A 22,761-nucleotide genomic window follows, 5' to 3' on the forward strand; every position below is an offset into this window, starting at 1 on the left:
TACGTGAGAAGACCAGGCAGGACAAGTGAGCCCAGCCGACTTATGAATGCCTTTCCTCCCTTGGACACAAAAACCTGTTGAGGCAAGCGAAGTCGATATAGAACCTCATCCGACGACAGGCACCCATGCCAACCCCCTTTGCTTGCGAAGACATGTTGGGGCAAGCGAAAGCGAAATCGAATTGAACCAGCCAGGATCCCTGGTCTGGTGGTACGTAAAAAGCACTATCCGACTCATGGCCGATGCCAGCGCCGCCTCCACTAGCTTATGTGCCGGTGGCACATAAAATACACCAATCCGACCGTATGACAGGCACCCATGCCAACCCCCTTTGCTTGCGAAGGCATGTTGGGGCAAGCGAAAGCGAAATCGAAATCGAATTGAACCAGCCAGGATCCCTGGTCTGGTGGTACGTAAAAAGCACTATCTGACTTGTGGCCGATGCCAGCGCCGCCTCGACTGGCTTCCATGCAGGTGGCACGTAAAATGCACCAATCCGACCGTGGCCGTTGCCAGCCTCGCCTGGCACCAGTGCAGGTGGCACGTAAAAAGCACCCACTACACTCACGGAGTAGTTATCGTTAGGAAGGGCATCCAGCTGTAGAAACTTTGCCAGATAAGACCGGAGCCTGGTGCAGCCTTCTGGATCCCAGATCCCCGGTCGAACCATCCAACCCATGCTAGCATGGAGAACAGACGTTAAACGATGATGATGATGATGATGATGATAAGCAGCCATATAATCGAAATATCCAAGCTATTAGATAATAAATGATTAATTCAAAGCAATGTGAAAAAATATGCGTTACATTTTACAGAGTAATCTGGATGCTAAATGGTTAATGGAATTTGAAGTTTGAGCCAGATGATTTCCGGTATCTGTTTTGGTTCTTTGCATTCTGGCAGCAACACCTGTGGTGACACTGGTGCTAAGCTGTATTGCTCAAAGTCGGCAGACTTTCCTTTGGATAAAAGACCTCCTTCAGTCATGAATGACCATGGGATTGCAAGTAGAAAGGTCCCCTCTGAGGCACAAGTCCAGGCAAATTTGTTTATGGAAGACCAGCAGTTGCCCATGCGTACCAGCCTCTCCTCTCCATGCCACCAGTGTTATCCAAGGAAAGGTAAAGGCTGATACAGCTTGGCACCAGTGATGTTGCAACTCATTTCTACAGCTGAGTGAACTGGAGCAACATGAAATAAAGTGTCTTGCTCAAGAACACAACACACAACGTGGTCCAGGATTCGAACTCACAACCTCATGATTGTGAGCCCAATGTTCTAACCACTGATAATATCATTGGAAAAGGCAGATTTGCATGAATGGGTAACTGCAAGTCTACTTCAAAAAACTTTTTTCCCAGGTCTGCATATTTATGTACAGATTCATGGTCTACCTTCATCAACATTGCCTTCTCCCCAACAATAGAAAAAAGGGTTGGCTGAAGATACCAGCTAGTTTCTTTAATTGTATATACTTAATCCCCTTCACACCAAAAAGGCTGCCTCTGATTCTCTGACAAAATAGATAACCCTTAGTTCTTCCAACTTAATGCTCTGAGCTGAAACAATATTATCATCATAGTTTCGAAAAGTATTCTACTAAACCAAGGGTTCTCAACTATTTTTTTTATCTAAGGATCCCTTTGATTATTGTTTTATTCTGGTGGACACCCATAGTCATTCGATGTTTAAAAACTAGTTTTATCGAAACTTCTTTCAAAATTCCTATTTGGTGTTTCATACATTACCTTATGTAAATTGAATTATATAAAATGTTAGAGAAAGAAACCTAGCTTCTTGCAATACATACCAATACATACATTTAAAATAAAACTTTTTCAGGGGTCCTTAAAATATTATTGTAGATCCTCAATTTGCTATTTTGTTGTGTAGACCCTGCAAAATTATCCTATATGGACCCTCAAGGGCCATATGGCCCCCAGTTGAGAACCACTGTATTATATTCTGTAATGCTAATTAGTCTTAATCTTTGATTGATGTTTAATGAATCAGCACAATACAAGTTTTTATTGTTATCATACTTATGTGCCTAAATATTGATTGATATAAAAGAAACTGAATAATGATGATAATAGACCTTTATTAATGAATGACTATAATATTATCATTAACACTTGCATGTTTGTGGTACTACTTTGCTAAGTTCTGAGAAGTCATTGTCAAACTGCCAGACAGTATATTAGAAAACTCACTGTTGCGTCCTTGGCAGTTATTACAGAACATTGGTTGTATTTCTATATTATTAGAGTACAAGGTAATTGCCATGCTGACCTACTCAGCAAAACACAGCCTTCTTTATTGGTCTGCCAGACATCTGAGAACGACAGCGATATCGGTTTGTTAGATTATAAAAGTATGACTAACACAGCTTGGTTAAATATGGAAGAATGTCTGCTAAATAATGATTGTTCCACCTCTCGGTGAACTAACATTGAATGAAGGAGTCTTTATGTTGTTACATGAGTTGCTAGAATTAGTTGTCAAAACTAATTCTTCAAACTATACTATCATCATCATCATCACTACCACGATTACCATCACCATCATCATCATCATCATCATCATCATCATCATCATTAACATCCATTTTCCACACTGGCTTGGGTTGGATGGCTTGACAGGAGCTGGTAAGGCCAGGGCCCACATCAGGTTCCATAGTCTGTTTTGGCTTGGTTTCTACAGCTGGATGCCCTTCCAAATGCCAACCACGTTACAGAGTGTGCTGGGTGCTTTTGACATGGCACCTTTACCAGTGTTTTGTTTTATGTGACACCAGCACCAATACTTGTCATCTTAAAAATGAATTCATTCGATAATGAAGCCAACAGTATTCTGTCTGACCTCCGCCCTAACAGAAAAACCCCCCAAAAAACCAAATTTCATCAAAATAAGATGATCACTACTGATACGCTTTTAATCCCATGTTTTTTTTATGATGGTTGATCTGCAGCTAAACAAAAGCTACAACAGTAGTCAATAGCAGACTGCAAGAGCCAACGAGGCAGCCAAATCTCCATTAAATTACATTCTACTCACTTAGCTGTCTTAATAAATGGTCACATTGGATAATGTGGTTCTATTATCAACACCACCTTCACCGCCACCATCGTTTTTACCATTCATTTTTCCATGTTTGCAAGGTGGAATTTGATGATGCAGATTTTTCTATGACTGGATGCCCCTCATGTTGCCAACCCTTATTTGTTTCCAACCAAGGTAATATTTTCCAATGACCAGATATGTTTTTTTGGAAGAATAGAAATGAAAGACACCACTTTCATGATGAGGTCACTCGTTTACACAACTATTGCATGATATCAAAGTAAGGAGACAGTAACATCCACGCACACACACACACATACACACATACACACATACATTCTCATGTGCACAGAATGGGCTTCTCTCTATTTCTTTCTGCTAAGTCCACTCATTGTGATTTGGTTGACCTGCAGCTATGGCAGAAGACACTTGCCCAAGGTGCCATGCAGTGGAACTGAATTTGAAATGGGTGGCATGTAAAAAGCACCCACTACACTCTTGGAGGGCCTCCAGCTGTAGAAACCATTCCAAATCAGATTGGAATTTGGTGCAGCTCCCCAGCTTACCAGTTTTCAGTCAAACCTGTTTCTTTACTACCCACAAGGGCTAAACACAGAGGGGACGAACAAGGTCAGATAAACGGATTAAGTCGATAACATCGACTCCAGTGCGTAACTGGTACTTATTTAATCGACCTCAAACAGATAAAAGGCAAAGTCAATCTCAGCGGAATTTGAACTCAGAACATAACCGCAGACGAAATACCGCTAAGCATTTTGCCCGGCGTGCTAACGTTTCTGCCAGCTCACCATACAATCTATGCCAGCACGAAAAACGGATGTTAAATGATGATGATGATGATGATGTGGTTGGGAAGCAAACAGAGCCATGCTTCTGCTTATTCCGGATATACAGACTTATTCCTAAGTTACTTGCTAATCCACAATCTTTGTAAATGTTGCTGCTAAATATTTAACAGGACTGTGAAGCATTGGTTATATTTTTAGAACAGTGGTGCAGCAGACATTGTGATGCTTAGAACATTGGTTATGCCATTGTTCTTTGGTATTGGAGAGGACAACATAACAAACGTTGCTACTTTTATTTTTAGCACTCATTCTCTTCCTAATTTAATACAGTTCAACAGACAGACACTTAACAGCACCAGTCTCAAAGACTGTGGATTAGTTTGTTACTTTGGAGAATTTATCAAGTTTGTTCAAAAGCCATTGTGATATTTAGACAAAGTAATACAAAGCAACAGTTATTGTGATCACTTTTGTTATCATTTAACCCTAGGTTGACCTTGATGAAGACAGATCTATGGACTATGGTTTTCCATCCTATTTTTTAATACATTATATCTGGAACTACAACATCCAATGTCCTTTTTTTGTATTGAGACAGTAAAGTGTGATTTAAAGATTTCTACTAAAAAGTATTGAGTAATGATTCAATTTAATATTTGTTTTTATATAAAACTTGACATTAAAACATTTATATCACCACCAACACCATCATCATCATCATCATCATTTAATGTCCATTTCCTATGCTGGCATAGGTTGGATGGCTTGATAAGAGCTGGCAAACCAGAGGACTGCACTAGGCTCCACTGTCTGTTTTGGCATGGTTTTTATGGCTAGACCCTCTTCCTGATGCCATCCACTTCACAGATTGGACTGAGTGCTTTTCAAATGGCACCAGCACCAGACTCCAGTCTGTTTTGGCATGGTTTTTACAGCCGAATGCCCCTCCTAACACTATCCACTTCACAGATTAGACTGGGTGCCTTTCCCGTAGCACTAGCACTGATATATAATAATATTAATCAGACTATCAGATGTTGTTATATATCACTGGTCACAGTGTGCTTTACATTGTTTTATCTTTGAAATAATACAACCCTACTGGCTAGGTGAGCCAGCCAACATTCTTGATCAGAAGAATATTCCATCACAGGGTTTTCTTTTTGGAGTTGAATGGACTGAGCAACATGAAATAAAGTGTTTTCCTCAAGAACACAATGTACTACCCAGTCTGGGAATCAAACCATTAATCTAGCAATCGTGAGTGCAATACCCTAACAACTAGGCCACTCATTTTGAATATAATGATCTATATATTATTATATTCAAAACAATATGATTTGACCTCAAATGACTGAAATTTTCATAGGCTTCTTACAGAAACCTATATATTGATATGATAATTAGATGTACTTAATACACGTCATAGAGTATAGTATAATTATTTTATTCAACTGAAGCCCTAGAGCTGTTACTCATGAGTTTCTGTGTGCAAGAATGCTTTGCAAGATGGCAGCTATAAGGGTAGGTGCCATCTAACAAAAGCATTTATGCTTTGTTAGATGACAGCTACCATCAGAGCTGCTGTCTTACAAAGCATTCTTTGTAAGGAAATACATGAGTAATGGTTTTATAATTTCAACCAATGTTTGTGTGTGTGTGTGTATATTGTCGTTGTTTAACCCTAGGTAAGCCTGAACTGAGCAGACCAGTGGTGAAAGGTATTTCAACCACAGCCATATCATTCTTCTTTTAGGTGTTACATCTCCTAGCACCACATTATCTAATGTGTCTTCAGCTTTTCAAAGTGGTAAAGTATAATTTGAAATCTGGCTACTATCTCTAGCAAGTCAAGCAACCATGGAAGGGCTCCTAAGTGACTAGGGCTATTAAATCCATACCTAAATGTTGTGTATGGCCCAACTACATTTGTCATCCTTTATGAGGTGAATGAACAAGTGTTAATGTGTCTTGTTAGAACTGGGATTAAGTAATGGATGATACAAACTGTTTCTGTGAAGCAGAATTTGCTCCTTGGGGGTCCAAACTCTGCCTAAAATTGACTGAGCTGTATTTTATTTTTTTCTTATGAACTTCAATTTCCTCTTTTCTTTATTTATGTGAAGATCTAGATATTTTATTAGAATTTCTTGTTTTTTGTATCATTGTTAAAACAATAGATTGACTGAACTGATCACTTGTTAGACTAGATACCATGCAGTATTTACTTCTACTTCTCAACATGGTGAGATCAAATTCCACTCAGTCAACTTTAGTTTTGATTTTTGATTTTTCTTTTACTTTTTGTTTTGTTTTTATTTTTTTTGGCAAATGGTAAAGTAAATTCAGATTCAATTGACTGTTTGTGTTCTTCCATGTGAGTTCATAAATTCGTACCATTCCTTATTGTCATTGTCTCTTTCCAGTTCTGATCAAGACCACACTGTAGAAGGTGTCATAACGACTATTGCAAAAGCAATGAAAGGTGACTTTTCACGTGTGAAACGGGAATATGCTGCCGAACTGGTTGAAGAGAATTATGACAAAATAGTTAGCTTGCCAAACGTTTATACCTTGATATTGCTTTATAAAAACAATGGTAAATCAATTTTTCATTTGATATTTTATTATTATTATACACTGATATTGTCAGACCAGTGTCTTCATCTTGGTTGCTATAGTTACAATATTTCAGCCATTATACACTCTGGTCTCCAATAGCAGGATTATTTAAGAAATTAAAATTGTGATATGCCAAGTTAAAATAGTTCATTATCTTTGGCCTATAGCATTTTATTTCTCAGCTATTTTAAAGTGAAAAATTATCAAGAATAGCTATGCTACCATATTGAATTTTCAAACAGACAATGAAATCTCTACATAGTTGTTGGATCTGCTTTATATAAATGCCTAATTTTACTCTTATCACACCCTATCACCCTAAGGAAAAGAGGGCATTAGGTAATGTAGTCCTGGATACATTAGGACTACATTGTAGTGTAAAAAGGTGGGCTGATCATAGCTGAAATGGGGTTATGGCATCAAGGGAGTGCATATATTAATGTCTTATGTTATTACAAAATGTCTAGGGATTTTAATATTTCATAATAAATTTGCATGGTGAGTTGGCAGAATCATTAGCACGCCAGGCAAAATGTTGAGCAGCATTTTGTCTGTCTTTACATTCTGAGTTCAAATTCCACTGAGGTTGACTTTGCCTTTCATCTTTTTTAATGTCAATAAAACTAGTACCAGTTCAACACTGGGGATTGATGTAATTGACTTGTTCCATCCCCCAAATTGCTAGTCTTTTGCCAAAATTTGAAAATAATATTTCATAATAAACTAATGAGTCTTTAATTGGTTTCAGAGGCTAAAGAAGACATTGCAGTCTTTGAGAAAATTGCTGCCAGTTTCCGGAATGATTTTAATGTAAGTTTTATTTATTTATTTTTTGTTTCTTCCAGCATGTCATCTCTGTTGCACATTGGAGCTGGTTCTTATATCCAAATTGGGAGAGCCTTCAAAGGACATAGATGGAGAGAATTTTTGTTTCCTTTAGTATTGTTAAAAAGTTCGGTAGAAAGGGAAAATTTATGGATCACTCTTTACTCTTTTACTTGTTTCAGTCATTTGACTGCGGCCATGGTAGAGCACCGCCTTTAGTCGAGCAACAAATCAACCTCAGAACTTATTCTTTGTAAGCCTAGTACTTATTCTATCAGTCTCTTTTGTTGAACTGCTAAGTGGTGGGGACGTAAACACACCAGCATCGGTTGTCAAGCGATGTTGGGGTGGGGTGGGGGACAAACACAGACACACAAACACATATATATATACATATATACAATGGGCTTCTTTCAGTTTCCAGCTACCAAATCCACTCACAAGGCTTTGGTTGGCCCGAGGCTATAGTAGAAGACACTTGCCCGAGGTACCACGCAGTGGGACTGAACCTGGAACCATGTGGTTGGTAAGCAAGCTACTTACCACACAGCCAAATAAAAATGTTTGCAGGTATTTTGAAAATACCTCATGGAGTGATGACTGTTTCCTGCATAGTTCCAAGCTGCTCTTTGCAAGGCATAACACCTGTTCAACCATCCTGTGAGGGACACAGCAAAGTCATGAGACCGCAGTATGGCGGATTGGGAAGAGGCAACAGAAGAACTCACTTGAGTCAATTGTGCTTCTTACATTGATGCTGACTAGAGGAATCCTTGAAGACCAATTGTCAGGATCACCAAGCTCTATCAAGGGGGTTACTGCAATGCATCCAAGATGCTTAATCAACTAATGGATGGCGACAGAGAGTCATGGAATTGCATGCAAGTAGCATAACCAAATGATGATGAATAAAAATTTTGTAGCATCAGTAGTACCCCAAATAAGCATTTAGTTTTATCCCGGTCATTACAGCAAAAATCTATATATTGAACTGAACGCGTATTCATTGAGAAGGAAATTCATTCACCCAAGAAACAATACTGATTAGTCTATGGAATGAGTTTGATGAATGTGTACTCATAAACCGTTTTATTACTTGACGTTAGATTTCCTCATAAACATACCCAAATTACTTGAATCTATTGGTTAGAATTACCCCTTAGTGACCTGTAATTTGGAAACATGAAATCTTGATTGGTCTGTGTGAAGTCATTGTTTTCTTTCTCTTATCTCTCTATATAATCTGTGTCTGTTAGTAATATAATATTTCCACAATACAATAAACATAATTTGAATTACTCTGAAATTTTAACATCTTTAGATTTGTTAATTAAAATTTTTACCAGCTTTTCCTCATAGCTCAACATTTTGAGGACCATATATTGCACTTCAGGTTTGTATTATCCTCTTCTGAAGTTATAATCTGCAAGTCTGCACTCAGTATTTATGATGATGTCTAAAATGGCTTGTCCAGTCTAACTATGCCCTGACTAAAATTATTGATTTTGTCTGAAACCATCCTTACTTCTGTGATACAAATTCTGTTCTAAAGTGATCTAAATTAAAACTTCCCATCAAAATTCCATGTTAATTTATGTCTTAAACACAGCTTAATAATGACAAAGTTATTTTACTAAATATTATATTACTTTCAAAATTAACTGAAATGAAGGCAGTCCATGCTGACAGAAATATGGTAACAAAAGGGTTAACATATCTATTATATAAAATCCATTCTCTGTCTGTGTGTGTGTGTCTTCTAGGATCTTGGGCATCCTCCATCCGATTGCACTCAAATTTGATATGTAGATATCGATGGTATCAGGGCATGTATAAGTCTTGAAAAAATTACAAAAATCGATTCCAGGTGAGAATGCGATCGATAAAGCCGTGGGAACGTGCATTTGTATGTGCAAGTACATCAGCTGTTGCGATTGATACTACGTGTACGCGAGAAAAATGCATGGTGTCTCAAATTTAGGTTAAATCAGTGTTTCTCAAAGGGGAGGCCTATGGGACGGTCAGACAAGTTGTTTTGAGAAAATTTGGTTTAAATGTTTGACAACTCAGCACTGTCCATTATACGGGGGGGGGGGGCGTTTTGCTTGTCTAATATATTTTTGTAATGAAATACTTCATTGATTTAATCTTTAGTGTTCAGGGTTTCATTTGTTACACCTAAACCTCAAAATATGAAGATTGATTTAAGTATGGTCCTGGCTGAATTGTATTATTTAGTTTTGCTTTTATTGAACAGCATTTCCTTACTAATTCCATCATTTTCATGATGCATAGTCATTTGACATTGTTTAGTTTCCTTATATCCAAATTTAAAATAGTAATAAAAGTATCCATCATTGAGCACTATATACCATAAGTTCATTGAGTTGGCAAAATCAATAGCATGTTGAACAAAATGCTTAGCAGCATTTCTTGCAGCTCTTTATGTTCTGGGTTCAAATTCTGCCAAAACTGACTCTGACATTCATTGTTCCAAGGCCAATAAATAAGTACCATTTGGGCACTGAAGTTGATGTAATTGATTTACACCCCTCCCCCAAAATTGCTGGCTCTGTGTCAAAATTTTAAGCTATTATTTTTATTATTGTTATTCTTTTTAACTTGGGTTTTGTTGGAGCTCCTGAGTCTTGCATGCATAGCGGGCTTGCTACTTGCAACCTATGGTACCATGCCATCCGTTTTTTTTCAACTATCTAATACTTTCCTGATTATTCTGGCCGTGCCAAAGAGGCAAACTTTTTGTAACAGCTCTACTGGGCATTATTATTATTATCAAGGTGGTGAGCTGGCAGAATCGTTAGCACATCGGGTAAAATGTTTAGCAGTATTTCGCCTGTCTTTACGTTCTGAGTTCAAATTCCGCCAAGGTCGACTTTGCCTTTCACCCTTTTAGGGTGAAAAGATTAAGAACCAGTCAAGTACTGAGGTCGATGTGTTCGACTTATCTCCTCGCCACAAATTTCAGGCCTTGTGCATATAGTAGAAAGGATTATTATTTTATGTATATATATATAAATAAAAATAAATATATTACAGACATTAAAAGAGAACATTTTTTAAAATGTTGTCAGCGTGGCATCTGTTCAAGGGAATTAACTCTATTTATATAATGGGAGTTGTCTACCGTTGATCTCTTTTCACGCTATCTCTATTGTTAACTCTTGTCTTGCTGCAGTCTTATGGTTTCGTCCATCTGTGTGTGTGTGTGCGCGCGTTCTTCTAGAATTCCGCCGCTGCTTAACATAATTTTCGAATGTTATCCGTCTTTTAGTTTGCATTATTAATTTTATTTGTTGCTTAGCACCAAATTATTTCTAGTTCTACGTAGCCAATGGTCAAGGACATTCCAAACTTGACTTTTTTTATTCTATTCTTTTACTCACTTGTTTCAGTCATTTGACTGCGGCCATGCTGGAGCACCGCCTTAAAGGGTTTTATAGTCGAAGAAACTGACTCCAGGACTTATTCTTTGTAAGCCTAGTACTTATTCTATTGGTCTGGTTTGCCGAAATGCTAAGTTACGGGGATGTAAACACACCAACATTGGTTGTTAAACGATGGTGGGGAACAAACACAGATACAAAGACACACACACATAAATATATACATGTTCATGTATGCGTGTGTGTGTGTATATATATATATATACACACACAATGGACTTCTTTTAGTTTTTATCTCCCAAAGCCACTCACAAAGCTTTGGTTGGCCTGAGGCTATAAACTTGCCCAAGGTTTCATGCAGTAGCACTGAACCCTGACCTATATGGTGGGGAAGCAAGCTTCTTTCCGTTTCCTTTATGCCTACGATTTCATTATCAAATGTGGTCTTTTTTCTTTATTAGAGAGTAGGATGTATGAAGGAGGAGATTTAGCTGCTATTTCTACCAGATTGAGCAACTGCATAGAGGCTTCCCTTGTCAAGTTGATTTTCTCCTGTGCATGTGTGTATGTGTGTGTGTGTCTAGCTTATGTGAATTTTAATTCCATCTCCATAATGTAAGATTGATATTTGAGATAGTTGGGGGGTGGGGGTGTTGGGAGTGGGGGGGGGCAATATCAAGTGAAAGGCGACCAAAAAAGAAATAAGTAAAAGAAAGCTGTCTGTTGTAAATTGCAATTACGAGTTCTTCATTAACTCCTGTCTATTGTACTTGATGAAAGGCAGTTGTTGCAGCTGAGTGACATTCCATTGCATACGATGCAGTGTAAAATTTCACTGCAGAGAATAACACTGCAGTTGCACATATATGAGCATGTCTTTGTCTTCCTTGCGTTAAGATTCTTTCTTTTTTTTTATCTTTTTCTTTTTTTCTTATTTGCAATAAACTTATTCTTTTCTACCTGGCAATGATTGGATAGAGCTAATGATAAAAAACAAAATTACTTAGAACAAAAAACAGAAAAAAAAGAATTTGATTTAAGTTCTTATATAATAGGCACAGGCTGCTTCTCAACCACATGGATCTGGGTTCATTCCCACTGTGTGGCACCTTGGTCAAGTGTCTTCTTCTATAGCACCAGGTCAACCAAAGCCTTGTAAGTGGATTTGGCAGATGGAAACTGAGGCAGCAAGCTGGCAGAAACGTTAGCACACCGGGTGAAATGCTTAGCAGTATTTTGTCTGCCGTTATGTTCTGAGTTTAAATTCTGCCGAGGTCGACTTTGCCTTTCATCCTTTTGGGGTCGATAAATTAAGTACCAGTTATGCATTGGGGTTGATGTAATCGACTTAATCCCTTTGTCTGTCCTTGTTTGTCCCCTCTATGTTTAGCCCCTTAATGGCAATAAAGAGATAGGAAACTGAAAGAAGCTCATCGTAATATATATATATAGGGTGGGCCAAAAATCATGCACAAATTAAGTTTAATATTCTCTGAAAATGTCAAAAACGTGTTTCAATTTTTCTAAAATTGAATGAAAAAATTAAATAATACAGCTACTTGTATAAGATGAACAACATAATAATAATAATAATGATAATAATAATCCTTTCTGTTGCGGGCACAATGGCTGAAATTTTGGGGGAGGAGACTAGTTGATTACGTCAACCCTAGTGTTTCACTGGTACTTAATTTATAGACCCTGAAAGGATGAAAGGCAAAGTCAACCTCAGCAGAATTCAAACTTAGAATGTAGCGATGGGTGAAATACTGCCAAGCATTTCGTCCAGCGTGCTAATGACCCTGCCAGCTTGCTGCCTTGATAATAATAATAATAATAATAATAATAATAATAATAATAATAATGATAATAATAATAATAATAATAATAATAATAATAATAATAATAATAATGGTAATATAATAATAATAATAATGATGGTAATATAATAATGATGTAATGTAAATGCAATGTCAAATGTTTTGATGTGTGACTTTTGGCCCAGTCTCTATATATTTATTTATAGAGGTGTGTCTGTGTGTTTGCATTTGTTCTCTACCACCACTCGATAACTTGTGTTGGTTTGTTTACACCCGCATAACCTAGTGGTTTGGTATGTGAGACCAAATAGAATAAATACCAGGCTTAAAAGTATAAGTAGTGGGGCCAATTCATTCACTTAAAACCCTTCAAGGTGGTGCTCCAGCACGGCTGTAGTCCTATGACAAACAAGTAAAAAAACAAATGATAAAAGGTAAATTTATGGACAGGTCTTCTGTGTTGGAAACTGTGTTTGAATAGATTTGATTTCCAGTAAACACACAACAGAATTTGTAAAACTCCTTCAACCTTCAACCATTGTCTGCTGGGAACCAAATATTCACGATGGCCACACTTTTGGCAGAATTCTACAATATTTCTGGCTATTTCATATTTTCCATTCCTCTCTTTAAACATCTACTAATATTGTTTTTAAAACATTCAATGTTTGCTTTATCGTTTTATCTTTTATTTTTTTTTATTTGTTTCAATCATTAGACTGTGGCCATGCTGGAGCAATGCCTTGAAGAATTTTAGTCAAACAAATTGACCCCAGTACCTTTTTTTTATTTTTAAAACCTGATATTTATTCTATTGGCCACTTTTGCTGAACTGCTAAGTTACAGGAATGTAAGCAGTGGTGGAAAACGAACACAGACACACACACAAATATATATATATATATATAAGTGAAGGCACATGGCCCAGTGGTTAGAGCGTTGAGCTTACGACCATGAAGTTGTAAGTTCGATTCCCAGACTGGGCTGCATGTTGTGTTTCATGTTGCTCCAGTTAACTCAGCTGTAGAAATGAGTTGCGATATCACAGGTGCCAAGCTGCATCGGCCCCTTTGCCTTTCCCTTGGATAACATCAGCGGTGTGGAGAGGGGAGGCTGGTATGCATGGGCGACTGCTAGCCTTCCACAAACAACCTTGCTTGGACTTGTGCCTCAGGGGGTAACTTTCTAGGTGCAATCCCATGGTCATTCATGACCAAAGGGGATCTCCTCTTCCTCATATATATATAAACACACACGGATATGATGGGCTTATTTCAGTTTCCATCTACCAAATCCACTTACAAGGCTTTGGTTGGCCTGAGGCTATAGTAGAAGACACTTGCCCAAGGTGTTATGAAGTGGGACTGAACTCGGAACCATTGTGCCTTTATAGAGTGATATTCAAATTTGTTTAATAATGTTAAGTAAACCTACTTCTTTGCACACTGAACACAATTCTTGTGTTCTTAACTACTGCATATATTTAACATCTTCTCAGCTAAGCTAGTTGCAATCTTATTTTATTTAGATGTTTCTTTTCCCTCACTTCATATATTCAAACTAATGTTTGTGTTTAGAAAGCTATATGATCTGTAGTAGTAGTAGTATCATCATCGTTTTAATATCTACTTTTCCATGCTTCCATTGGTCAGACAGAATTTGTTGAGGCAGATTTTCTATGGCCAGATGCCCTTTCTGTCACAAACCCTCACCTATTTCCATGGAAGGTAATATTTCTCTACGGCCTGACATGTTTTCACAGAAGGCTGGTTGTGAACACTTATTTGATGATGACACTTGTTTACTGCCATCACTCAATGTCAAAACAAGGAAGCAAATGTACATGCACTCATATATTAATATAAATGTGGCAGGCTTCTATCAGCTTTCCTCTATCAAATCCACTCAGAAGGCTTTGGTTCATCCAGGGCTATAATAGAAGACACTTTCCCAAGTTGCCATGCAGTAAGATTGAACCTGAAACCATGCAGTTGGGAAGTGAATTTCTTAACCTCACAATCATGCCTACAACTAGCAATGAATATTAAAGTATAACAAGGTTGTGAGGTGGCCGAATTGTTAGCACATCGGGTAAAATGCTTAGTGGTATTTCCTCTGACTTTTTGTTCTGAGATGAAATTCCACTGAGGTCAACTTTGCCTTTCATTCCTTTGAAGTTGATAAAATAAGTACCAGTTGAACACTGAGGGTCAATGTAATTGACTTATCCCCTCCCTAAAATTTGCTGGCCTTGTGCCAAAATTTGAAACTAATATTAAAGTATAACACATACACACACTCACATATATATGCATGTAAGCCATCTGAGAGTTCATAAGTCAGGAAAAAATGCATTTGTATATTGTCAGTTGAGTGGGCATATTAATTGAAATGTACAGTATTATATATCCATCATGTCCGATCTCTAGAGAGTAGTTATCATATTTCATTCCATAAGAGCTACCTCTGATGAGTGCAGGGCTACATAATCAGGTTGTTACCTAACACTCCGTTGAACCTCTAGTGCGAAACTGATTGGTAAGATCAGCCCTAATGGATATATAATACTATACACTTTGATTAATATATATATATATATATATATATATATATACAAATTGCAACAATGAGATATAATTAACAGTCTCTAATAATATTAGAGGTTCAGTAAACCTTTATTTTAACTAATCATGATTTTGCTTGAATAACACATAGAACTGCTAAGCTAGTGATAGTCTGTATATCAGGTTGGAAATCAGGTTGGAAATGTAAATTGAACACTATATTTTTCTGTGCTCTGAAAAGTAGGATTCCTCTCTGACTAAGGGACACATCTGAAATAGTGTTTTCCACTTTTCATGTTCCTCCAATATGCAGTTCTCATAATTTGTATTCCCTATTTTCCTTTGATCGTTTTTGCAATGTTTCTAGGTTACTAGACACATTTAAACTAAACAAATGACTTTAATAGTGAGAGCCTTTCATAGCTTAACGTCAGCATTATAGAAAACAGATAACCTTGATAGACAGATGCATTTCCTTCAGTTTCATAACCACCAGTCTATGTTATATTCAAGGTGAATATTTCTGAGAGAAAGAAATCGAAATAGCTGCATGAGCACCTCTTCATCATATATATTTGTTTTGCAATCCGTCAGCGTTTCTCTTTTTTTTCTTTCCCTCTTTTCATCAGAAACTATGTAATAATTTTCCAAGCCTTCATTTTTGGCTCCAATGCTCTGTGTGTGTGTATGTGTGTGTGCATGTGTGAGTATGTGTGTATGTGTGTGTATGTGTGTGCATGTTTGTGTTTGTGTGTTGAAGTGATTTGATGTATCAGACTCTTGTCAGGTCACTGGTAACCACTGTGCTTACTCTTTACCCTGAACACTCTAATAAAGTGAGCTTTATTAAAGTGTTCAGCTTGGCTGTTCTTACAGTGAATGCCAGCCCCACCCTTTTATCTTTCCTCTCTCTCTTATTATCAATTCTCTTTTCTGATTTCCATTTAGGTGAGATTTGCTTTAATAGCAACTGCATTCCATCAGGCAAAAATGAATGAAAGAAAAAGCAATTTTGTCTGATGGGCGTTTTTAGTCAGTTTAATAATGACTCTGATATTAATGTTTTCATATACTGGTTAGAACAGTTGGGTATATGATCTCAAAAGCACTGCCAAATCCGATATGCAATGCAGAAAAATTTGAAGTGTCTGTTATGATGACTCTTAGCCATCATTAAGCAATCACGCTACTTATTTTAGCTAATTAATCTCAGAATGGTTAGTTAAAAGCAAGAAGAATTGGGCAAGTGGCAGAGATATTGTTATGCAGGTACCTTGATGTATGTTGAGAGTAGGAATGAAGTAGAAAGGTGAATTGACCATACCGAAGTTGTGTAAAGATAATTGTTATTGTGTTGGTTTGGTGGCTATTCTGAGAGTATAGAGTATAGACATACTGTTAACAGAGGAATAGAAACATAATGTGGTTTGGTTGAACAATAGAATGTTGACTGTTGCTAGGGAACGGAAGATTAAGAAGAAGTCATAGTGAAAGTTAACAGTAAATGATAGAGTTACTTTTTTAATCATTGTATGGAATTATAATGTTCATAATAGGAAAAACCAAGAAGGAAGGATGTATTGGTGTTTGGAAGCCATTGTCATGGTATAATAAATGAAGTTAGCTTTAGGGATTCCTTGATATGGGTGACTGACTATCTATAATACAAGCTTCATAAAGCTAGGTTACAAATTGATTTTGCTTATAGAGATAAGATGGAAAAGAAGAGAACTAATAGTTAAAAAACAAAACAAAAAGATGAATGCCTGTTCCTAAAGGGCATCGATTGTAATATTGCTATAATACAGTAAAGAATATACCTAGAGCTTCTTTTTAGCCAGCATTATGTGTTATAATGATTATAAGCCATTTGTCTGTACAATATGTCCATGGACACAAAAAGAGGGAACAATTGTATGCAAGTTTCAGTTCTTGTTGAAATCATCATCAGCAACTGTGTACTTTTTTCACCTGTCCATGAACACACTGTTTATAAACCCACTAATATTAGGTAAATAATAATAATAATAATAATAATTGTGTACAGTGCTCAGGTGCACTACAACTCATCTAAAGTGTATATATAATCAGGTGAAGTTTCGGCGGATTTCGGAAAGCATGAGGGCCTTAAAAGATGCAGTGTCATGGCAGTCAACAACTGACGCAGGCAGTTTATTCCATGCTTCAGCAACTCTGAGCGTGAAAAAATGTTTCCGAAAGTCATGGGAGCTGTATTGTTTTCTGACTTTGTAGGCATGTCCACGTGTGTTAGACACATGGAGATCAAAAGGTGTTCAGTGTTGTTGTTGGTGAGGTGGTTGATAACTTTGTGGGTGTTTACCAAGTCCGTCGCCAAACGCCGGAGCTTCAGTGAATCCATGCCAGGGAAACAAGGCGCTCAGAATATGGTAGGTGTCTGATGGAGGGTATGCGTTTGGTTGCACGTCTCTGGACAGATTCCAGGAGGTCAATGTTCTGTGCAAGATAGGGGTTCCAAACTGATGATGCGAATTCCAAGTGTGGTCGTACCATAGCTGTATACAGTTTTAAATAGATGCTGGAGAGCGGCTAACAAAAGACCTGCTGAGTGATGCCAAGACACCCTCGGCCTTCCTGACAATCTTAGAGATATGCTTTGACCAACGCAGATCACTGCTGACAGTGATACCTAGGTCACGCTCGCAAGAGGATTCTTGATATCAGTGTTGTGGAGGGAGTATGTGAACGCAGGGTTTTTTCTCCCAAAATGCATGGTGGTACACTTGTCCACAGCCAGTTTCAGTTGCCAGTCTGTGATCCATTGCTGCATTGTGTCTAGGTCTGATTGCAGACCCATAAGACAGCGGAGCTGGTGGAATCATTAGCATGCTGAGCAAAATGCTTTGTGGCATTTTGTCTGTCTTTATGTTCTGTGTTCAAATTCTGCCGAGGTCAACACTTTTCTAAGCAGGTAGGCTGAACATTAAATTATAGGTGTGTCTATAATAAATTATATCATTGCTATAATAAATTATAGACCATATCTATAGATTTTTTTAGCCAATAATGCTTGTTCTTACTGTTATAAACAAGTCATCTGTACAATATATCTGTGAACAGAAAAAGAGGGCATAATTGTATGCATGTTTCGATTCTTATTGGAACCATCATCAGCTACTGGGAATCTTCTTCTGTCCTACTTTAGGAGTGTGTTCCAATTAGTATTAGGGGCCAAAGTAGACTAAATAGATCAATTTGAATATTAAGCACTTTTCTAGACAGCTAGCTCAAACATTAAATTACTGTAAGCTACTGATCTCTCTTTGTGGATGGAACAGTCAAATAGTGAGCTTCATCTCATTTCTATCTTTTTATCTTTTTACTTGTTTCAGTCATTGAACTGAAGGAAACTCGTGTGTGTGTGTGTGTGTGTGTGTGTGTCCTTGTATTGACATTGTGTGTTAATCATGAATGAGCAACACAGTTATGTAAGTGTTAACTGCTGATGCCAATTTTCCATGATAACATAAGAAGCCTTTGGGAAGTTAAACCTTGCTTGGAAACAAGTGAGGGGTTGGTGACAGGAAGGGCACCCGGCTGTACTAAAATGTCTCTATTACATAGACATAAACCATGCTAGCATAAAAATGAACGAATGAATACCTTTGTGTATGTGTGTGTATATATATGTATAAATGTGTGTATATATATATAGAGAGAGAAAGAGAGCAATAAGAAAATGGAGGGGATCAATAGGTTGTTCATCAACTTTTAGACAATTTATATTCATGTATATTATATTGTATTAATTATTGTATCTTTATATATTAATATATCTTATATATTATATGTAAAGCAGAATATGTTATACATGTATGTATATTCTTGAAATTGTCAGTTTAGTAAATAAATAAATAAGTTAACATAATATAATTTCTAAAAGTTGATGAACCACCTATTGATCCCCTCCATTTTCTTGTTGCTATATAAATTAATGGTAAAATATCTCTTTACCTTCACCCATTTAGTACACTAGGTACTATCCCCAAATGGCCCTGTCAACAACATTGTTCCACCACCACATTACCTTGGGTCAAGAGGAGACTTTGCACCATCCACAAATCTGGTCAATGGCCCTCAGCAGATTGTCTTGTAGAAAACTCCAGTTGTCTTCCACATCACGTGATGTTACATCCCTTTCTATTTTGTCAAAAGGTTTGAGTAATATGTCTCTAAATCTCTGTCCATTTGCAGGATCTTTGAGCTTCTCCTCCATCCTCTTCTTCTGGTTGTATTCTGGGCATCCATTTAGCCCTGATTCTGAAGTCACTAACTACTAGTCTAAGTTGTGGGGTACATTCTTCACCTGAGAAGGTTTTGGCATTTATAAGCAGCCATGTCTCCCTTTTTCTGGTGAAGATGTAGTCAATTTGGCTAGTGTGTCTACCAGATTGGTAGGTGACTAGGTGACTGGCAGGTTTCTGGAGATGGTATTGCAAACCATAAGATCATTTGCATCACAGAACTCCAGTAGTCTGGTTCCTTCCTCATTGTGGGAGCCAAAACCATAGCCTCCATGTATCTCATGGAAACCCCTGCATGTTGTACAACATGTCCATTGAAGTCACCAACCACAAAGAGAAGGTCCCTGTCATTCGTAACAAAGTAGTCTGCAAGAGGGTGTCATAAAATCGGTCTTTCTATCCATCAGGTAGCCCAAGCAGGGGCCGAGATAACGGTTACTAACCCATGATGGAGCACTAATCCAATCTTAAGTATTCTATCGCATACTCTGACTACCTCGATTACCTTATCAACCCATTTCTCCACAAGAAGAATACCCACGCCCCGACCCTGTCAGTGTTCCCTGCCCAGAAAATCTTGTACCTGTGTTCTTTGCCTGTGAGGAACCTAGTGGAACCTCTTCTCCATCTTACTTCTTGGATGCAGCACAAATCTATATGTCTCCGTTCAGGCATGTAAAAAAAAAAGAAATCAACCTTTGAATGTTGGGCCTCACAGAGGCAAAATGGTTGAGTACCTTTCAATCGAAGGAGAGGAGCTTTCTCCGTCCGGGTTGCGGATCCGTGGAACAAGCTGCCAGACGAGATGGTGAAGATGCTGACGACCGCTTTGTTCAAAGCCTCCCTGGACCTCAAGTGGCCTGAACTCTTTACATGAACACCACCCTGTACTTAACTCCATGTCCCCCTACATGGCCTTGCTATTTGCTTTTGAGCCAAATTAACTAACTAACTAACTAACTAAACGTTGGACCTGATGGAGGCACAATGATAGTTCCTTTCGAGGATTGGGCTTCATGGAGGCAAAGTAACTGAGTTCCTTTCAAGTGTTGGGCCTCACTGAGGCGAGGTGGCTGAGTTCCTTTCGAGTCGACCTCATGGAGGCGAGGTGGCTGGGTTCCTTTTGAGTGTTGGACCTCACAGAAGCAATGACCAAGACCTTTGGCATTATGTTGTGCTTGAGAAGAAGACCCATCAAGCCAAGCAAAATTACAATCATGGCAGATATCAGTGGTATGTAAAAGCACCCATTACACTCTTGGAGTGATTGGCATTAGGAAGGGCATCTAGCCATAGGAAACCATACCAAATCAGACTGGATCCTGGCGCAGCCTTCCAGCGTGCCTGTCTGGTCCAACCGTCCAACCCATGCCAGCATGGACAATGGACATTAAATGATGATGTGATGATGTGTGTGTGTATGTGTGTGTGTTTATATATGTATATATAATATAATATATAGGCGAGCTGGCAATAGGCGGCGAGCTGGCAGAAACGTTAGCGCGCCGGGCGAAATGCTTAGCGGTATTTCGTCTGTCGTTACGTTCTGAGTTCAAATTCCGCCGAGGTCGACTTTGCCTTTCATCCTCTCGGGGTCGATAAATAAAGTACCAGTTTCGCACTGGGTCGATGTAATCGACTTAATCCCTTTGTCTGTCCTTGTTTGTCCCCTCTATGTTTAGCCCCTTGTGGGTAGTAAAGAAATATATATAATATAATATATATATATATATAACTAGGAAGATGGTTTTTGTATGTGGCAGATGCTCGGGAGCATTAACCTCTGAAAATTTGCAGAAAACAACTTCCGTCACTTTCCAGGGGAAAAAACTAGAAGTAGTTGATAGCTTCTGTTATCTTGGTGACCAAGTCAGTAGTGGGGGTGGGTGTGCTGAAAGTGTAACGGCTAGAGTAAGAATAGCCTGGGCAAAGTTTAGGGAGCTCTTACCTCTGTTGGTGACTAAAGGCCTCTCGCTCAGAGTAAAAGGCAGACTGTATGATGCATGTCTACGAACAGCCATGCTACATGGCAGTGAAACATGGGCAGTGACTGCTGAGGACATGCGTAAGCTCGCGAGAAATGAAGCTAGTATGCTCCGTTGGATGTGTAATGTCAGTGTTCATAGTCGACAGAGTGTAAGTACCTTGAGAGAAAAGTTGGACCTAAGAGGCATCAGATGTTGTGTGCAAGAGAGACGATTGCGCTGGTATGGTCATGTGAGAATGGATGAAGATAGGTGTGTGAAAATGTGCCACACCCTGGCAGTTGAGGGGACCTGTGGAAGAGGTAGACCCAGGAAAACCTGGGTCGAGGTGGTGAAGCGCGACCTTCGAACTCTAAGTCTCACCAAGGAAATGACCAGAGACCGAGACCTATGGAAGTATGCTGTGCGTGAGAAGACCCGGCAAGACCAGTGAGAACAATCAAAATCAAATCATATATCAGAAAGCAGGGGTTAAGTGACCCATCCGTTCGTGTCCGCTGTCAGCCTCGTCTGGCACCCATGCCGGTGATACGTAAAAGCACCATTCGCTCGTGGCCGTTTGCCAGCTCTGCCTGGCCCCCGTGTCGGTGGCACGTAAAAGCACCATCCGTTCGTGTTCATTGCCAGCCTCGGCTGGCCCCCGTGCCGGTGACACGTAAAAGCACCGTCCGTTCGTGGCCGTTTGCCAGCTCTGTCTGGCAACCGTGTCGGTGGCACGTAAAGCACCATCCGTTCGCGTCCGTTGCCAGCCTCGCCTGGCCCCCGTGCCGGTGACACGTAAAAGCACCGTCCGTTCGTGGCCGTTTGCCAGCTCTGTCTGGCCCCGTGTCAGTGGCACGTAAAAGCACCATCCGTTCGTGTCCGTTGCCAGCATCGCCTGGCCCCGTGCCGGTGACACGTAAAAGCACCATCCGTTCGTGGCCGTTCGCCAGCTCTGTCTGGCACCTGTGCAGGTGGCACGTAAAAAACACCCACTACACTCGCGGAGTGGTTGGCGTTAGGAAGGGCATCCAGCCGTAGAAACACTGCCAGATCTGACTGGGCCTGACGAAGCTTTCCAGCTTCACAGACCCCAGTTGACCCGTCCAACCCATGCTAGCATGGAAAGCGGACGCTAAATGATGATGATGATGATGATGATATATATACATAAAATAATTTACTTTGCCACATACTGAAATTTTTAGAAATAGCAGCCCCAAAAAATGAAATGTTGAGCTGACGAAAGAAATGTTGACTTTTAATTCGGCTAGTCTAGAAACATGAACGTTCTCAAATAATCTTTGTACATGTGATATTTTGTTGTTTTCCCTCCATATCTACGTGAATTATTTTTGAGTAAGCACTTTCAGGGAGATTCTTCTTAAAGTAGTAGAAATGGCT

At 38.8% G+C, this 22,761-nt stretch overlaps 1 protein-coding gene across 2 annotated transcripts in view; it reads left to right on the forward strand.

Moving 5' to 3' along the window:
- Window positions 1-22,761, forward strand: part of LOC115211019 (protein disulfide-isomerase erp38-like) — a 305,348-nt gene that overhangs the window by 17,788 nt on the left and 264,799 nt on the right. For both annotated transcript variants that reach the window (XM_036501737.1, XM_029779865.2), the window contains exons 4-5: window positions 6,302-6,474; window positions 7,246-7,307. In XM_036501737.1, the coding sequence (XP_036357630.1) occupies window positions 6,302-6,474; window positions 7,246-7,307 (235 nt within the window). The remainder of the gene's footprint in view (window positions 1-6,301; window positions 6,475-7,245; window positions 7,308-22,761) is intronic.

This window comes from Octopus sinensis, linkage group LG4, assembly GCF_006345805.1.
Source record: "Octopus sinensis linkage group LG4, ASM634580v1, whole genome shotgun sequence".
Classification (NCBI taxonomy): Eukaryota; Metazoa; Mollusca; class Cephalopoda; order Octopoda; family Octopodidae; genus Octopus; species Octopus sinensis.